We start from the raw sequence: 17,521 nt of genomic DNA on the forward strand, positions 1-17,521 counted from the left end.
CACTGGTGTGACTGGGAGCAGGACAGGACAAGTACTGGCGTGACTGGGAGCACTGTGCGTACAGCACATATGTCACTGGGAGCAGTGTAGGGGTAATACTGGTGCAACTGGGAGCAGTATGGGGGCAGCACTGGTATGACTGGGAGCAGCAGTGCCATGGTACTGCTGTGACTGGGAGCGGCGTGGGGGCAGCTGTAATGTGTCTGGAAGCAGTGTGGGGACTGCAGCGGGGTCCCGTTCGGACTGGGGACAGCACTGGTGTGACTGGGGTAAGTGGGCGCTGGGATCGCTGGATCGCACTGGTGTAACTGGGGTACGTGGCCGCTCCCCCGTGCCGCCTCCCCGCCCGGGCCGCCCCCCGCTCTCCCCGCCCAGGCCGGCTCCCGGGGGATGCGGGGATCAGGCGGTCCCTCCCTGTCCCTGCCATCTCCTCCCTCCTCGCTCCGTGTCCCTCCCCGTCCCCTCCCATTCCCTGGCGGTGCCTCCCGCCGGGCCCGTCCCGCCGCTGTCCCCGCGGGCTCAGGCCGGGCCATGGCGGAGCCGCCGCTGTCCCCGCAGTCCCCGGGCCCGGCGCTGCCGCTGCGGGCGCGGCTCAGCTTCGCGTGCGGGCACTTCCTGAACGACGCGTGCTCGGCGCTCTGGTTCACCTACCTGCTGCCCTTCCTGCACGCCGTGCTGGGCTACGGGCACGCCGCGGCCGGGGGGCTGCTGCTGGCGGGCCAGGCGGCCGACGGGCTCTGCACGCCCCTGCTCGGCTTCGAGGCCGACCGGGCCCACGGCTGCGGGCGCTGCGGGCGCAGGAAGGGCTGGCACCTGGCCGGTGGGTGCGGGGACCGTAGGGACCGGAGACACCCGGGCGGGGGGTGCGGGGACCGGGAGCTCTGATGGGGGGAGCCGGGAGGGCTGACTCCGGGAGAGCCTTTCTGGGGTGTCCTGAGTGGGCGTCAGCGAAGGGGGGACTTTGCTGGGATGTTGCAAGTAGAGAGGGACGGCCCCGGGGGAGCTTTCCGTGTGCCGGTGTTATGGAACAACCACCAGAGCCCTTCTGGGATGCTCTGAGTGAAGAGGGATGGCCCCGGGGGAGACTTTCTGGGGTGTCTGTGTTGGGGGACATCCAGAGCCCTTCTAGGATGCTCTAAGTGAGAGGGGTGGCCCCGAGGGACCCTACTGTGTTCTGTGTTGAAGGACACACAGGGGAACCTTGGCGTGGCCCAAGGGTACCTATCCAAGGTGTCTTTGGTAAAAATGGGTCGCTCAGAGTGGCCTTTCTGCAGTGGCCTGGATGGAAATGAGCGGCCATGGGGAGCCTTTCTAGGGTGCCTTGGGTGGAACACACTGCTGGGGTGCCAAAGATAAGAGATGGGTAACCTCGAGGGGCTTTGCTTAGGGGAGGGCAGGAGTCTGGCTGTGAGGGAGGGAGACCTGGGGTGCTCTGGGTTGGGGGTCACCGGGGGGAGCCTTTCTGGGGTGCTGTAAGTGGAGAGGATGGCTCTGGGGTGCTCTAAGTGGAGAGGATGGCTCTGGGGGGGCCTTTCTGGGGTGCCCTGAGGGAGTGACCGAGGGTGCCTATCCATGGTGACATGTGAGAATGGGTGACCCTGGGGGAGCTTTTCTGGGATGCCAGGGGTGGAAGACCCTCCTGGGGTGCCTGAAGGGAGAAGGGTGGCCCAAGGAGCTTTTCTGAGGTGCTCTGAGTGGGGGAACCCAAAAGAACCTTTCTAGGATGCTGAGGGTGGGGGACAGTGGGGGATGCTGGGTGGAGGGCGTTGGCCCCAAGCAGCTCTGCTGGGGGGCACGGGTGGGGGACGCTCTGCTGGGGACACGGAGAAGTCTCTCTGAGGTACAGGGTCAGCCCCAGGATGCATTTCTGGGGTGCTCTGGAAGAGAGGGAACAAGTCCAAGGGTGCCTTCCTGGGCTGGGGATTCAGTCTTGGGGGTTCCCTGGAGCAAGGAGGAACCGGGGTGCCTTGTGGCATGGAGGTGTCCCTGAAGGTGTGGGAGACTTTCTGGGGAGGGAGACCACCACGTGGCAGTGAGGTGGGGACAGGGTCCCCCCAGCTGGAAAGGGGCAGCCCCAGGGGTGAGCAGAATTGTGTGCCCTGGGGTGGAAGGGAGCACCTCCTCCACTGAAGGGAGGGCTGCCCTGGGGGCTTTTGGGGTGCCCTGTGGAAGGTGAAGGGGCTCTGGTGTGTTGGCAGTGCCCTGGGTGACAGGAGATGTGTCTGGTGAGGAGGGGATGGCCTGGGAGGTGCCTTTCTGGGATCCCCTGCAGCAGCGAGCTGGGGACAGAGCTGCTCCATGTGTAGGGCACAGTGGCATGCTCAGCCTGGATGGGGAAGGGGCACCATGGCATCCCTGTCCTGCCTGGGCACCCTCCCATCCCGGGGAGCTCCCCAGGCTGTGTGTGTGTGGGTGGCAGCGAGCAGGGGTGAGAACCACATGCTCAGACCTCAGAGCTGCAGCAAACCCAAGACCATCAGTAAAATCTGGGCTTTCCCAAAAGCCCAGGTGCTTCCTGAGCAGCTCTCAGTGTCCCCAGGGCAGGGCCCTGTGGCATGGGGCCCTTGCCTGTGCTGGGGCTGTGCACCCAGGGGCCAGCAGTGGGGTATGGCATGCACAGGAGGCTCTGGCTCACAGGAATTATTGTCAGGTTTATCTTGCATTCTGCCCTGGGACAAAAAATGCAGTGGAGTGCAGGGGCTGGTGGGGACCCATCTGCTGAGGTGCCTCTCTGAGGAGACAGTGTGGTGTAGAGAGGGGTCCTTGGTCCCTCTCTGAGGGGACAGTGTGATGTGGAGAGGGGTCCTTGGTCCCTCTCTAAGAGGACAGCAGGGCCTGAAGGGGGTTCCTTGGTGCTGTGACTGGTGCAGGAGCCGGCACATCCTGCTCAGCTGGCACTGGGGATGGGGGAGTTGGTGGAAGAAATGGCCATTGATAACAACTCTCGGTAACGACCTGCCTCGCCCAGAGCAGACCCGCGTGGGGGGAGGACGGTTGCAGTGTGGGTCCTCTTATCTTGATCCCAAATTTATCTCGACCAGTGCTTTGTGCAACCCAACGGCAGCCTGATAAGGCGCCTGACCTCGCCGGAGCTTGGCTTGGTGAGTCAGGGAGAGCGCAGGGGGGGCAGCTTCACCCCTGCCCCAGCGTCAGCACCCTGGGTTTAGGGAAGTGGCCGGAGCTGTTTCCTCCCGCTGCTCCAGCCGGGTGCTGCCGGCCAGCACAGGGGAAATGCTCCCTCGGGCCTGCAGCGAGCGGAGCACAGCCCGGGCAGGCTGCAGCAGGGACGCAGGCTGTGTTCCGGGCTGCAGCGTGGCTTATTCCCAAGGCAGGGGCTTCCCCGGCGCCCACCTCGGCTGACCACAGTGACCGGCGGCGGTGGCAAACCCGCCGGGTCCGGCCGTGCCGGGGCCGCTCGGTTCCCTGGATCACGCTGCAGCGAGGGGTGCTGTGTGGGAGCGGGGTGTCTCGTCCGGTGGCAAACCCGTGCTCAGATCAGAGGAAACGCTGTGAAACCGCAGCCTCGGGGCGGGGGAGACACCACAAGTTGCTATCGTGGCATCTTCCCGCCGCGGCCCCGGGTGTTCCCGCGGGCGCTCCGGGTGTCCCTGCGTGCTCGCCGGCTCTTTCATGGGCTCCGGCTTCCTGACGCGGTGGGAGGAAGGGTGAGCGTGCCTTTGCTGCCTGCCTCAGCCTGTCCCAAACTCCCTGCCCCGGGCGCCGGTGCTGAGCAGCCCGGCGTTCCCGTGATCTGCCCCGCGGGGCCGGCGATGAGAGGCCGGGCCTTTGCCTGGCCGGGGTGCGGCAGGCGTGGGTGGAATGGTCTTGGGTGGGCTCCCATGGCCCCCCTTGGGAGAGCAGGGGCTCCCCCGGACCCTCTGAGTCAGTGCAGCCATTCTGGGCACTCGGGGTACGTGGCTATTGGGGTGCAGCCCTGAGCCAGATGGGGTGGCCGGTGGGGTGACCCTGGTGGTGGACACTGCCTGTCCCAGAGGGTCACGAGCAGGAGGTGACACTCCTGTGGTTGTGCAGGTGGCTTTGGCTCATGGGTGGGCCCAGGAGCAGCCCTGGAGGCTGCAGCAGCCAGGTCCCACAGCTCCTGCCCCAGTGCTCCCCTGGCAGCCCTCACAGCCCAACAGGGCTGCAGAGCCTGACCCTGTGGGGCCCTGGGACCCTCACCCCTCACCTGGGCCCAGTTAAAACCTGACCCTGTGGGGCCCTGGGACCCTCACCCCTCACCTGGGCCCAGTTAAAACCTGACCCTGTGGGGCCCTGGGACCCTCACCCCTCACCCGGGCCCAGTTAAAACCTGACCCTGTGGGGCCCTGGGACCCTCACCCCTCACCTGGGCCCAGTTAAAACCTGACCCTGTGGGGCCCTGGGACCCTCACCCCTCGTCTGGGCCCAGTTAAAACCCAGGGAACAGAGAGGATCTGGTCTGGTTGGAGCCTTCATGGACCTTCCTGTGCCTGTGGTTTGTCTGGGGCACAGGCACCACATGTGCCTGAGTCCCATGTCCTTCAGAGCTCCTGGAGCACCAAAGCCAAGCAGTATGAGCCAGTGTGGGGACCCAGCACCCCTTGGGAATGGATGGGGCTGGGCTGGGATTGTCACTGCTACCCTTGGCTTTGTCCTTGGCTTAGCCCTGGCCTGCATAGCTGCGCTGTGTAGGAGCAAGGAGGAGGAGGAGGAGGAGGAAATCCCCTTCGTGGGTGGGAGGAAGAGGAATCACTCATGAGGAAGAGAGGTTCTTGCAAAGTGGAGAGAGTACCTTGGGGACCTGGCAAAGCAGGTGTCCCTCAGCTGTAGGAACAGCTCTTCATCAGCACACAGTGAAGCTGTGGGGGACATGTGGGACAGGGCACCAGGCTGTGTTGGGGTCTGGGGTCTGTGGAGCCGCTTGGCAGACAGACTCTGTGACTCTGGGAAGGGGGAGGGCGAGGCCAGGCTGGCCCCACGCAGCGTCCCCAGGCTGTGTCCCTGTGCTGGACAGCAGAGGGAGGAGCCTGGCTCTGCTGTCCCTGACTCAGCGGGCCCTTCCCGGAGCCCCCATGGCTCTGTGTCACCCTGTCACACTGTGGGTGATGTCTGAGCATGGTGGCAGCATGGCTCTCTCTGCCAGCCCCACTGCCAGCCCCACGGGAGAGGGGACATGGAGACACACGGGGTGCCAGTGCCCCTGGGACAGCCAGAGGCCTCCCAGCCTAGGGGTGCCATATCACCAGGGGCAGGCACAGGGAGGGGTTATCTGGCTGGATATCTGCACCTGGGGACCTCCTGCTGCCTGTGGGTGTGACACTGAGGGTCTGTCATGGTGTCTTGGGGGGACAGAGCAGTGCTGGGCAAGGACCTTGGCTGGGGGTGTCTGTCTGTGCCAGAGGGAAGGACACTCCCTGTGCAGAACAGGCTGAGGGGGTGTCTGGAGCTCCACATGTCCCATCTGGCTGGGGAAGGAGCCACCTCCCTCCCCAGCTCTGGGGTAGGACCTGTCCTGGAGAGGGCTCAGTGTGTGTCACACTGGTGTCCCAGACAGGAGTGCAGCCTCACTGCTCTGCTCTCTCTACAGGCACCACCTGTGTCCTCGTGTCCTTTCCCTTTGTCTTCAGCCCCTGCCTGGCCTGCAGGGACAGCACTCCACAATGGGCAGCCTTCATCTACTACCTCCCCTTCATCATCATCTTCCAGTTTGGCTGGGCAGCCACACAGGTGTCCCACCTGGCCCTCATCCCTGAGCTGGTGAGCAGTGACCATGGCAAGGTGGAGCTCACAGCTTTCAGGTGAGCACAGCCACACCTGGACGTCACCTGGGCCTGGGGAGCTGCCCTGGGTCCCATCACGGTGTGACAGGAGGTCCCTGGGTGCTGTGGCACACCTCAGCATGGCGGGACAAGGGCTGGGCCATGTGGGTGTGCTGTGGGATGTGCCATAGGACTGTGGTCCTGGGATGGTGGCCCAAAGCCTTTGCTGCCAGGGGGGAATGTCTTGATGCCAGGGATGTCAGTGACACAGGCCCGTGGGACACTTCCCTGAGTTGGGGACGCTCCTCCTTTGGGAATGGACATTTAGGGGAGGGACTGTGCCTCCCACATGCCCTCAAGGAGAGCTGGACATGGCTCTGGGTTCTGTTCTGGAGGTGAGATGTCTCCAGGGCCAGGTGGGCAGTGCACTTGGCTCATCCCTGTCAGGACCAGGATGTGGGATGGGATGTTTATTCCATGGGGCAGGGTGAGCAAGGAGGTGTGGGGTAACCCTGGGTCCCCACTCTGGGGGTACCGGGTCAGGCAGCTCCTGGCATCCTTGAAGCAGAGGTGAGCTGTGCTGGAGGGGGAGCAGACTGACCTGAAGGGATCTTGGTTTCCTCCCAGTCATGCCCCGAGCTGGGCTGGGCACACTGGGAGTTGCAGCAGTAAGGCTGAGGCCTGGCCAGGTGCTTTGTGCCCTCAGAGGTGTCACTTCAGCCACAACACTGAGGTGCAGAGGCTGTAGCACACCTGGTTTGGATGGCAGCTGTGGGCAGAGGTGTCCTGCTGTGCCGTCCCCATGCTTTTCCCTCTGCATCACCCCAAGGTTTCCTTCTGCTCAGGTATGCCTTCACTGTCATGGCCAACATCACCGTGTACGGCCTGACCTGGCTCCTGCTGAACTTCCAGACGGACCAGCCCGACCGCATGGAGCACCTGGGCCCGCAGGACATCCCTGTGTTCCGGGTGAGTGGCACAGTCCCTGGGGTTCCCTCCTGCCATGGCCCAGCTGGGGAGGCACTACAGGGAGTCAGTGCCCTAAAACCTCCCCAGCTGGGCCAGAGCCACGCTGAGCCCTCTGTGGGGTTTGGGCGCCCCTCCTCATCCTCCAGACTGCTGGGGGGCTGCCCCCACTGCTGTGCTCACCCCCACTGCCTCACCAGAACTTGGCCCTCATCGTGGTGGGGCTGGGGGCCGTGTTCTCCCTCATCTTCCACCTGGGCACCAAGGAGAAGCCGTACCCACCGGGCGTGCTGCCCGAGCCAGAGGAGAGTACCCCCCTGCTGCACAAGGAGTCCCCGGGACCCCCACGCCCTCTGCTGCTCTGGAAGGACTGGCTGCTGGAGCCCTCCTTCTACCAGGTATGGCTGGGCATGACTCCTCTGGCCTGGGCTGGCTGCTGGAGCCCTCCTTCTACTGGGTACAGCTGGGCACAACTCCCCTGGCCTGGGCTGCTGAACGGGGCTTGCCCAGGTGTGGGTGGGGATGGAGAGGGGAGCTGTTCTGGGCACCCATCCATCCCCTTCCCTCTGGGCCATGACAGTGGGCAGGGCAGGTCCTTCCCACAGGCTGAGCTGTGATGCCCTGGCCCTGTCCCCTCCCAGGTTGCAGTGCTCTACATGGCCACCCGCCTCATTGTCAACCTGTCCCAGACCTACATCGCCATGTACCTCACCAACTCGCTGCTGCTCTCCAAGGTGGGTGCAGGGCAGGCCCAGGGCCACGTGGGAAGGTGTGCTGATGTGGCCTGGGGCTCATCTCCTTGTCCTTGTCCCTTGCAGAAGTACATTGCCACCATTCCCCTGGTGATGTACGTCAGTGGGTTCCTCTCCTCGTTCCTCATGAAGCCTGTGAACAAATGGATTGGTCGGAATGTGAGTCCAGGGTGCTGGAGAGTTGGAGTTTGACCCCAGGAGAAGACCAGGAGCCAAATCCTGGCTGTGAGCAAAGCTCCTGGCACACCTGATCTGGAGAGCAGGGACCCCTTATGGACCCTCTGCCAGCAATGACCCACTGCAGCATGGGTCATGGGCAGGGATGGGGATCTGTGTCCTACTGGGACTGGGGGTGGTGGACAGGGATAGTGGCAGGGGCCTGTCTTGTACATCCCTCAGGCTGGGGAAGGCAATGTCCATGCAGGCCTGACTGGGCTGCAGAGCGCTGTGGTGCCCATCAGGGGCAGAGGGGGGGTCTGGTTACACTGGCCTGGGTGGGCACAGGGTGTGCAATGCTAGCAGGAAGGACCTGCTCCCCCAGTGTGTCCCCTCCTTGCTGTTGGGTGGCAGTGGAGTGTCCCTTACCCTCACTGCCAGGCTCCCACAACTCTGCCTGGGCTCAACCCTTGGGCTGCAGGACAGCCTGGAGCACAGCAAGGACCTGCTTGTGGGGTCTCCTTGTTTAAATACAGCTGGGACAGAGCCAGGGCTGTCCCTCATGGGTCCTGGGCAGTGCTGGCCTTGTGCCCTCCCTGCTTGCACCTTCCTCACCAAGTGCCAGCTGATGCCTGAACTCCTCCCTCTGCCTGTCCCCATCACAGCTGACTTACTTTGTGGGCATCCTGGTGGTCCTGGCCTTTGCCTCCTGGGTGGCCCTGGCCAGGCCAGTAGGAGATGAGATCTACGGGCTGGCGGTGCTGCTCGGGGCAGGCTCAGCCACCATCCTGGTCACCTCCCTGTCTATGACTGCAGATCTCATCGGCACCAACACGGTACGGCTGCTGCTCCTGCTGGGACAGAGTGGGGCCACGGTGGGCACAGCACCCACAGTCTGGAGTGGGCACTGCTCACGGTTAGGGGATGGAGACGCTGGGAGGGAGCTCTGCTGTGCTCCCGTGTGCTGTGCCCCGTGTGCTGTGCCCTGTGTGCTGTGCCCCCTGAGTACTGTGCCCTGTGTGCTGTGCCCCCTGAGTACTGTGCCCCTGTGTGTTGTGCCCTCTGAGTGCTGTGCCCCCTGTGTGCTGTGCCCCCTGTGTGCTGTGCCCCCGTGTGCTGTGCCCCCCGAGTGCTGTGCCCTCTGAGTGCTGTGCCCCATGAGTGCTGTGCCCTGTGTGCTGTGCCCCCTGTGTGCTGTGCCCCCTGTGTGCTGTGCCCCCTGAGTACTGTGCCCCCTGTGTGCTGTGCCCCCCGAGTGCTGTGCCCTCTGAGTGCTGTGCCCCATGAGTGCTGTGCCCTGTGTGCTATGCCCCGTGAGTACTGTGCCCCCTGTGTGCTGTGCCCCCTGAGTACTGTGCCCCCTGTGTGCTGTGCCCCCGTGTGCTGTGCCCCCCGAGTGCTGTGCCCCTGTATGCTGTGCCCCCTGTGTGCTGTGCCCCATGAGTGCTGTGCCCCATGAGTGCTGTGCCCCCCGTGTGCTGTGCCCCCCGTGTGCTGTGCCCCTGTGTGATGTGCCCCCCGAGTGCTGTGCCCCGTGAGTGCTGTGCCCCATGAGTGCTGTGCCCCGTGTGCTGTGCCCCCTGTGTGCTGTGCCCCATGAGTGCTGTGCCCCGTGTGCTGTGCCCCATGAGTGCAGTGCCCCCTGTGTGCTGTGCCCCGTGAGTGCTGTGCCCCCTGAGAGCTGTGCCCCATGAGTGCTGTGCCCCATGAGAGCTGTGCCCCCCGTGTCCTGTGCCCCCTGTGTGCTATGCCCCATTGCTGTGCCCCGTGTCCTGTGCCCCCTGTGTGCTATGCCCCATTGCTGTGCCCCGTGTCCTGTGCCCCGTGAGTGCTGTGCCCCCTGAGAGCTGTGCCCCATGAGTGCTGTGCCCCATGAGAGCTGTGCCCCCTGTGTGCTGTGCCCCATTGCTGTGCCCCGTGTCCTGTGCCCCGTGAGTGCTGTGCCTCCTGTGCTGTGCCCCCTGTGTCCTGTGCCCTGTGAGTGCTGTGCCCCGTGTCCTGTGCCCCCTGTACTGTGCCCCGTTGCTGTGCCCTGTGTGCTGTGCCCGTGCTCTGCTGCTCGGCTGCAGTGAGGGCTCTGCCCATGAGAGGGCACCCGGCGCTGCGTGCCCAGCACAGCACAGCGCGCTTCCCTCTCCTCCCGCAGCACAGCAGCGCGTTTGTCTACGGAGCCATGAGCTTCACGGACAAGATGGCCAATGGCCTGGCTGTGATGGTGATCCAGAACCTGCACCCCTGCCCGTGAGTGCCTCTGCAGAGCTGGGACCCCCATGGCCAGAGGAAACATTCCAGGGTTGGAGCAAGAGACACGGGAGGGAACCGGCTTGGATTTGTAGAATCCCAGAATGGTTTGGGTTTGTAGAATCCCAGAATGGTTTGGATTTGTAGAATTCCAGAATGGAAGGGACCTTAAAGCTCATCTCCTTTCACCCTCTGCCATGGGTAGGGACACCTTCCACTACACCAGGTTGCTCCAAGCCCTGTCCAACCTGGACTGGAACACTTCCTGGGATGGGGCAGCCACTGCTGCTCTGGGCACACTGTGCCAGGGCCTACTCACCCTCAAAGGGGTGAATTCCTCCCCAATATCCCATCTAACCCTGCCCTGTTGTAGTGAGAAGCCATTCCCCCTTGTCCTGTCCCCCCATCCCTTGTCCCAAGTCCCTCTCCAGCTCTCCTAGAACCCCTTTAGGCACTGGAAGGGGCTTTGAGGTCTCCCTGGAGCCTTCTCTTGTCCAGCTCTGATTTGTCTTAAACCCGTCTTAACCTTCTCTCCCAGCCTTGGAGGGCCCAAGCCATACCCTGGGGATATCCTTGCCCTGGGCCTTTCCCTCACACCCCAGTGCAAACCTGTCCTGACTCTGATGGGAGGACATGGGACCACTGCCCACAGCCTGGGACCCCAGTGCTGGCCTCCAGCCACATCCCTGCCTGTCCTCACAGGACTGAGCTGTGCTGCCCTGCCTGTGTCGGCTTCTACCGCTGGGTGATGGTGCTGGTCACCGGCGGCATCGCTGTCGCCGCTGTCACCACCCTCTGCTCCATCATGGTGTGGCCCATCCGGATCCGCTGCCGTGAGTGGGGCTGGGGGCTTGGGGGCAGCCCAGCGTGGGGCTGGGGGCACTGGGAGCCCTGTGCTCAGTGCCAGCCTGGGCTAAAGCCACAGTTTCTTTGCAGATGGCCCCAGTGGGGCAGTGGTGGGAGCACTGTCGTTACTGGGCTGGCTTGTGGCCATGCTTGCAGGGGAGCCCTTATGGTAGGACAGAGGGCAGGGCCATTGTCACACTTCCCTGCCACCCCCAGAGAGGGGCCGTGTTTGCTTGCTGGGCCCTTCTGGGGGGCAGCACCCCCCTGGCCCGGCTGTGGCCACGTTGAGGCTCCAAGGGGTGTCAGGGTGTGGCAGCAAATGTGGGAGACGGCGGGGTGCCGTTTGCCAGGCTGGGGAGCCAACACTGCTGTTCAGTGACTGTTCTGCCTCTCAGGGTGCCAGTGCCTCGCTGTGGGGTGGGGAAACAGGACAGACCCCTTGTGCTGCTTGGGGCCCTGCTGGGTCAGGGCCCTGGTGCTAGCAGAGTCCAGGAGGACCAGGCCAGCACATGAGGGTCACCCCATGCTGCCATCTCTCCTGACCTGTCCCTTTCTCCTCTTCTTCCAGGTGCTGTCAGCCTGCAGGGGCTGAGGAGAGCGAGGACCCCTGAAAGTGGCACTGGGAGCACTGAGGGAGACAGCCACAGCAGCACTGTCAACTGAGCGGGGCTGTGTCCTTGGCCACCGTGTCCTCAGGGCTGTGTCCCCAGGGCTGTGTCCTCGGCCACCACGTCCTGGGCCACCGCGGTGCCACCCTCTGAGTCTGGAGGGTGCCCTGCACTGGGGGGCACTGGGCTCTGGGGAGGGGGTGACCCCACCCCGTCTCCTTGCACTGGACTCGTATTCCCACCCTGACCTCATGTTCCCATCCCGGACTCTGGTGTCCCATGAAGGCTGTCCCCGGTGCGGTGTGACCCGTGCAGGGTCACCTGGCACCTCTCACCTGCACAATGAACACTAGAAGGGCCTAGGCCAGGCCGGGGCGGCCCCAGAAGAGGGGAGCGCTCGGGGGAGGCCCGAGGTTTTAACCTGCTTTTGTAAGGTCAATACGTACAAACGGCACTTTATAAAGGAGGAGAAAAAGGAGAGAAAAAAACCAACCGCAGCGCTGATGGCTCCGGGATGGGGGTGGGGGCTGCGGGACCCAGAGCAGGGGTCGGAGCGGGTCTGGGGGCTCGGGGGGGCCCAGCGCGGCTCCGGCCCGGCCCGGGCGGAGGGGCGGCCTGAGGGCCGGGGGGGGGGCGGGGGCCGGGGCGGCCATGGCGGCCCCGCGCGGGACGGAGCGCGCGCAGCGCTGGGGACAGGGGATTGGTCCCTGCGCGGGGCCCCGCCCCCGAGATGGGACAGCCAATGGGGGTGGGCCGTGCGCAGAGGGGGCGGGAACTGATGGGGAGTGAGTGAGTGTGTGACACTGTGTGTGTGTGTGTGTGTGTGTGAGTGAGTGTGTGACACTGTGTGTGTGTGTGTGTGTGTGTGAGTGAGTGTGTGACACTGTGTGTGTGTGTGTGTGTGTGTGTGTGTGTGTGTGTGTGTCTGTCTGTGTCTGTCTGTGTGTGTGTCTGTGTGTGTGTGTGTGTGTCTGTGTCTGTCTGTGTGTCTGTGTGTGTGTGTGTGTGTGTGTCTGTGTCTGTGTGTGTGTGTGTGTGTGTCTGTCTGTCTGTCTGTGTCTGTGTCTGTGTGTGAGTGAGTGTGTGTGTGTGTGTGTGAGTGTGTGAGTGAGTGTGTGACACTGTGTGTGAGTGTGTGTGTGTGTGTGTGTCTGTCTCTGTCTGTGTCTGTGTGTGAGTGTGTGTGTGTCTGTGTCTGTGTGTGAGTGTGTGACACTGTGTGTGTGTGTGTGTGTGTGACACTGTGTGTGTGTCTGTGTGTGTGTGTGTCTGTGTGTGTGTGACACTGTGTGTCTGTGTCTGTGTGTGTGTGTCTGTGTGTCTGTGTCTGTGTCTGTGTGTGAGTGTGTGTGTGACACTGTCTGTGTGTCTGTGTGTGAGTGTGTGTGTGTGTGTGACTGTGTGTGTGTGTGTGTGACACTGTGTGTGTGTCTGTGTGTGTGTGACGCTGTGTGTGTGTGTGTGTGACACTGTCTGTCTGTGTGTGTGTGTCTGTGTCTGTGTGTGAGTGTGTGTGTGACACTGTGTGTCTGTGTCTGTGTATGTGTGTCTGTGTGTGAGTGTGTGTGTGACGCTGTGTGTGTGGCTGTGTGACTGTGAGTGTGACACTCTGTGTGTGTGTCCATACCTGTGTGTGCCCCCCACATGTGCAGGGCTGTGCTGTGTGCACACTGGGTGTGAGCAGGACGGTGCCAGGGTTATTCCATAACCCCTGGGATGGTTTGGGCTGGGAGGGACCTCAGAGCCCACCCAGTGCCACCTCTGCCATGGCAGGGACACCTCCCACTGTCCCAGGGTGCTCCCAGCCCTGCCCAGCCTGGCCTTGGGCACTGCCAGGGATCCAGGGGCAGCCACAGCTGCTCTGGGCACCCTGTGCCAGGGCCTGCCCACCCTCACAGGGAACAATTCCCAATTCCCAATCTCCCACCCAGCCCTGTCCTGTGGCAGTGGGAGCCATTCCCTGTGTCCTGTCCCTGCAGGCCTTGTCCCCAGTCCCTCTGCAGCTCTCCTGGAGCCCCTTCAGGCCCCAAAAGGGGCTCTGAGCTGTCCCTGGAGCCTTCTCCTGTCCAGGTGAGCAGGCCCAGCAGTGCCAGCCTGGCTCCACGGCATGGTTTCTCTCTGGCCCTGTCCGTGCCCTGTTCCCGCACACTCAGCTCCGTGTGTGCCCCTGGCTGGGCTGGCACAGAGCCCCTGCCCGGGGGCTGTGGGGTCGTGTGTGCACCGAGGACACGTGTGTGGGGTGAGGGGGCTGCAGGGGGCTGGGGGGGTGACAGGGTGCGGCCACGGGCAGGGAGCGACACCCCGAGTGTGCCCGGTGTGCGGGAACGGAACGGGACGCAGGCGGATGGGGCGGGAGCCGGGCCGGGCGGGGTGCAGCCCCCCGGGCCGGCCCGGCTTTATGGCGGTTCCCCGCCGCGGGCAGGGCCTTATCAGCCTCGGTCAGAGAGCAGGGCCCGAGCCGGGCTGGCTCCGCGGCCTTCGCACCTGCCCAGGGCCCGCGGCGGGGGCGCGGTCCCGGCTCTGCGCAGCGCCCCCGGCCCGGCCGTGCCCACTGCCCACCTCCCTCTGGGGGTGCCAGTCTGGCGGAGACCCCCGGGCGAGGGGCGGCCGTGCCCCCAGCGCTGCCCGGCCTTGGGGCAGGAGGGAGGGGAGCGGGCACCGGGCGGACGCTGCCGTGCGGTGTCCCGGCACTGCGGGATGTCCCGAGATTGCGGGGTGCCCATGGATTGCGGGGTGCCCATGGATTGCGGGGTGCCCCCTGTGAAATCGCAGTGTGCCGTAGGACCGGGGCTGTGCCCCGCTGGCTCTCAGCGCTGCTGGGGCTGGGGTGCGTTTGCCGCTCTTTGGGGGGGCTGGCTGGTCCCGCACTCCCCGGGGCCGGGCCGGGCTCACCCCGCGCAGCCCCGGGGTGTCTCGGGCTGGGGCTGCCCCGGCCGCTCCCTGCGAGCCTGCCGCGGCCCCGCCCGCTGCCCTTCCTCGGGAGGAGGAGGAGGAGGAGGAGGAGGAGGAGGTGGCAGCGGAGCAGGAACGGCGCTGGAAGCAGCGAGAGCGGGACAGCTCCGACGGGACGTGTCCCCCCACAGGAACCGGCTGTGCCCCCGGCAGGTACCGCGCGGGGCCGGCCCGGGACGGGGTTCTGGGGCCGCGCGTGGGTCTGGGGTCGCAGCCGCCTTCCCGTCCCCTCTGCAGCCAGACTGGCCACGCACTCCCGCCCCCAGCCCCGGTGCGGGGATCGCTTTCCCCGTCACCCGCCCGTACAGGGGTCACCCCTTCCCCGTCACCCCGCTGCCCTCGGGGGTCGCAGCCAGCACAGGATACCATGGGACGGGTCATGAGACAGGCTGAGCTCTGCTGTCCCGGTCCCGGCGTGGCCTGAGCCGTGTCCCTGTGTCCTCCCCGGTGGAGTGACAGGTTGGTGACACTGGGATCTGCCGTGCTGCAGGAATAGGTTGTTCCCACAAGCCGCCCCCTCTCCCCCGGCTGTCGGACTCATCGCTGATGCCGGGGAAGCTGAGGCGCAGCAGGCGGGAGGTGCTGGGGGAGAAGCAGTGGCGGAGCACGGAGGAGAAGGGAAGTGCCCAGCGGGAACAGCCCAAGCTCACCAGGTGGGTGCTGCCCCTCATGGGGTCACATCCCGCACCCCAGCCCCACATCCCACCCCTCCAGTCACCCCCTCCGATGCCTCCTTCCAGATCCAGGACCTATGAGTCCTCCTGCAAGGAGACGGAGCAGGCGGCTGCGGGCAGGCAGGGACCCCCATCCCCCTCGGTGAGTCTTGGAGTACCGGAGCTGACGAGCAAGACCCCAGCCCCAGCCCCATGGGCTCGGCTGGACACTCTTGGGGCGGGGGCCGAGGGAGGGCTCGTCCCGGTGCCGTGGCAGACGTGGAGCGAGGGGCTGCAGGATGCCCGCGGTGCCAGGGCCGGCCCCGGGCACCGACCCCCGCCCTCCCGCAGCTGAGCAAGCAGGACAGCAGCTACCGCCGGGCCTTCGGGGAGCTCGCCGAGCAGGACGTGCTGCTGGGCTGCTTCTCCTGCGCCTGGCAGAGAGAAATGCCCTACCACGGCCGCCTCTACGTGTCCTCCCGCCACATCTGCTTCCACTCCAACCTTCTGCTCAAGGACATCAAGGTGGGGCTGGAGCGGGCGTGGGGCCAGCTGTGCAGGCAGGGGCACGGGTGGCAGCCGAACACGCTGACACAGCCTGTCCCCCGGCACAGGCCGTGGTCCCTGTCGCCTCCATCTCAGCCCTCAAAAAGACCAACACGGCGCTGCTGGTGCCCAACGCAATCAGCATCCGCACGGCCAAGGGGGAGAAGGTGAGAGCGGGGCCAGTGCGGGGGCAGCCTCACCTGGGGCTGTCTGGAGTGTCTCGGTCCCTGCGGGCTCTGGGCCGTGACCGAGGGGCAGCTCTGGCACAAATCCCCCTCTCGCTCCCCGGCAGTTCCTCTTTGTGTCGCTGCGCCAGCGAGAGGCCACGTACCAGCTCCTGAGGTCGGTGTGCAAACACCTGCAGGTACGCGGGGACTGGATGGGCAGGGGGGCTCCATCCATCCATTGCAGGACACCTCCCTTCATCTCTCCTTGTCCAGGGCAGCGGCCAGAGCCCTCGAGACTCAGTGAGCTCCGAGGAAACCTTTGGGAAGTCTCAGGTAAGGCCAGGGAATGGAGGGCAGGAGGGTACAACAGGAGAAGGGGTGGTCCCAGACCCCTGGATGGAGTGGATTGGGTGCAGTGGCTGGGAAGATGAGGGGGGGAACATGAAAAGCCCCAGCCCGAGGCAGCACGGACCCCAGGACCCTCCCTTCATGTGGGTGACACAGGTCCCATCAGGTCCTGCCCATGTCCCCATGCCTTGGGGACACACATGGTGACTGGGGCTTGTCCTCTTCCAGATCTCGAGCCAGTCAGCCCTGGAGCAGAGCACCCCTGAGCCCAACAGCCTCCCCGGATCCCTGGGTGAGCGGCGGCCCTTGCCCCCCTGACCACAGCTCCAGGGAGTGCAGGATCAGCACTCTGTGGCCCCGTGTGGCCCCAGGACACACAGACCCCTCCCTGGGGCTTTCATCGAGTGTCTTCTGGTCACCCGCAGATGAGCCCAACCCGCGATCAAGGCAGGCAGAGGATGAGGATGGTGAGGTGGCCCTGCTGATTCCCAGATGGGTGCCCGCAGCAGAGAAAGGCGGCCTCTGGGGTGGGTCAGGGGGCTCGGGATGGGGGGATGATCCTGGGGGTTTACACCCTGGCAGAGCCGAGCACGGACTCTCAGTGCCACTAACCTGCCTTGTCCTGGCAGGGAGAGCCCATGCCGTGCTCTGGGCCTGGGTCACTGCACTTTGGTCCCGGATAAACCCCCAGCTGAGCTCTCTCAACATCATCATCACCATCTACCTGCTGCTGTGAGTCCCCAGGACCTGCTCCCAGCCCCGCTCCCCATCCCCACTGACACGGCCTCTCCATGGACAGGCCAGGGTCCCCGCAGTTCCCCTCAGACCCCCATCCCCAGGGCGAGCACACGGGGGCCTGTTCTGGCCCTGCTCCTGCCCCGTGTGCCACCCTGTGCCCGCTGGCTGACGCTGGCCTGTCCCCAGCATGGTGGCCTTGCTGCTGTCCTCGGGGTACATCGGGCTGCGCATCGCGGAGCTGGAGCAGCAGCTGTCCTTCGCAGGGGCTGGCCCGCGCCTCAACCTGTCACCGCAGTGAGTGGGGGACATGGGGGGCCCTGTCCCCAGCACAGGCTCCTCCTCACCCCGCCTTCCCCCAGGTCCAAGAGAACGTGAGGCCACTGAGGACCATCAGCAGCACTGCAGCTGGGGCTCAGGGGCTGCTCTGAGCCCGTCCTTGGCCTCTCGGGGTGGCTCTGTCACCAAGTGCCTTCCAGCTCCCCACGATGCCTGGGGAGCCCACGGGCTGAGAGGCTCCGTCTCCCTGTCTGCCCACCCTGAGCAGCAGCAGAAGAGACCCAGGGAGCTCCTGGCAGGGCAGAGAGTAGGGAAGGGGGGCTGGAGTCAGCAGCAACCCCCAGCCAGCCCTCCCCCTGCCCAGAGGGAGAGAGGGTCAAGCCCCAGGCAAGGCAGGGGCACAGAGAACAGAATATTTTGCTAATAAAGATTAATAAAAATCTATATTATTTTAATACTTATTATTTGCTGGGCCAGATGCCACAGGATGAGCATGAACTAGTTCCCCATGCACCCCCTGATTCCCAAAACAGA

General features: G+C 64.7%; 2 protein-coding genes across 3 annotated transcripts; both read left to right on the forward strand.

Annotated features, from left to right (window-relative positions):
* Nucleotides 1-531: 531 nt before the first annotated feature.
* MFSD12 (major facilitator superfamily domain containing 12) lies at nt 532-11,795 on the forward strand. The gene is made up of 10 exons (XM_059489785.1): nt 532-820; nt 5,567-5,777; nt 6,584-6,707; nt 6,905-7,102; nt 7,346-7,438; nt 7,523-7,615; nt 8,278-8,448; nt 9,759-9,853; nt 10,556-10,686; nt 11,268-11,795. Exons 1-10 carry the CDS (start codon nt 532-534, stop codon nt 11,360-11,362), a joined length of 1,500 nt encoding a protein of 499 aa, XP_059345768.1. The 3' UTR covers nt 11,363-11,795.
* Nucleotides 11,796-14,333: 2,538 nt separating this feature from the next.
* On the forward strand, nt 14,334-17,431 carry LOC132084674 (GRAM domain-containing protein 2A-like). 2 transcript variants are annotated; one of them, XM_059489909.1, is made up of 11 exons: nt 14,334-14,412; nt 14,713-14,912; nt 15,000-15,075; nt 15,264-15,437; nt 15,527-15,625; nt 15,751-15,822; nt 15,899-15,958; nt 16,202-16,265; nt 16,399-16,500; nt 16,603-16,705; nt 16,898-17,431. In XM_059489909.1, the coding sequence occupies exons 2-11, from the start codon at nt 14,806-14,808 to the stop codon at nt 17,007-17,009; spliced, it is 969 nt and encodes a 322-aa protein (XP_059345892.1). In that variant the 5' UTR covers nt 14,334-14,412; nt 14,713-14,805; the 3' UTR covers nt 17,010-17,431. The 2 variants fall into 2 exon arrangements, with proteins under 2 accessions (XP_059345892.1, XP_059345893.1); XM_059489910.1 differs by having other exon boundaries at nt 14,346-14,412; nt 14,750-14,912.
* Nucleotides 17,432-17,521: the final 90 nt, after the last annotated feature.

Source organism: Ammospiza nelsoni, chromosome 27, assembly GCF_027579445.1.
Source record: "Ammospiza nelsoni isolate bAmmNel1 chromosome 27, bAmmNel1.pri, whole genome shotgun sequence".
Classification (NCBI taxonomy): domain Eukaryota; kingdom Metazoa; phylum Chordata; class Aves; order Passeriformes; family Passerellidae; genus Ammospiza; species Ammospiza nelsoni.

What these genes read in the sequence shown, in the direction of transcription:
- MFSD12 (XM_059489785.1), top strand. Translation starts at nt 532, where the DNA reads ATGGCGGAGCCGCCGCTGTCCCCGCAGTCCCCGGGCCCGGCGCTGCCG. An exon ending in AGGACATCCCTGTGTTCCGG is followed by an intron (nt 6,708 to 6,904) that starts GTGAGTGGCACA and finishes CTGCCTCACCAG; the next exon opens with AACTTGGCCCTCATCGTGGT. An exon ending in ACAAATGGATTGGTCGGAAT is followed by an intron (nt 7,616 to 8,277) that starts GTGAGTCCAGGG and finishes TCCCCATCACAG; the next exon opens with CTGACTTACTTTGTGGGCAT.
- LOC132084674 (XM_059489909.1), top strand. Translation starts at nt 14,806, where the DNA reads ATGCCGGGGAAGCTGAGGCGCAGCAGGCGGGAGGTGCTGGGGGAGAAG. An exon ending in AAACCTTTGGGAAGTCTCAG is followed by an intron (nt 15,959 to 16,201) that starts GTAAGGCCAGGG and finishes GTCCTCTTCCAG; the next exon opens with ATCTCGAGCCAGTCAGCCCT. An exon ending in CAGCCTCCCCGGATCCCTGG is followed by an intron (nt 16,266 to 16,398) that starts GTGAGCGGCGGC and finishes GGTCACCCGCAG; the next exon opens with ATGAGCCCAACCCGCGATCA.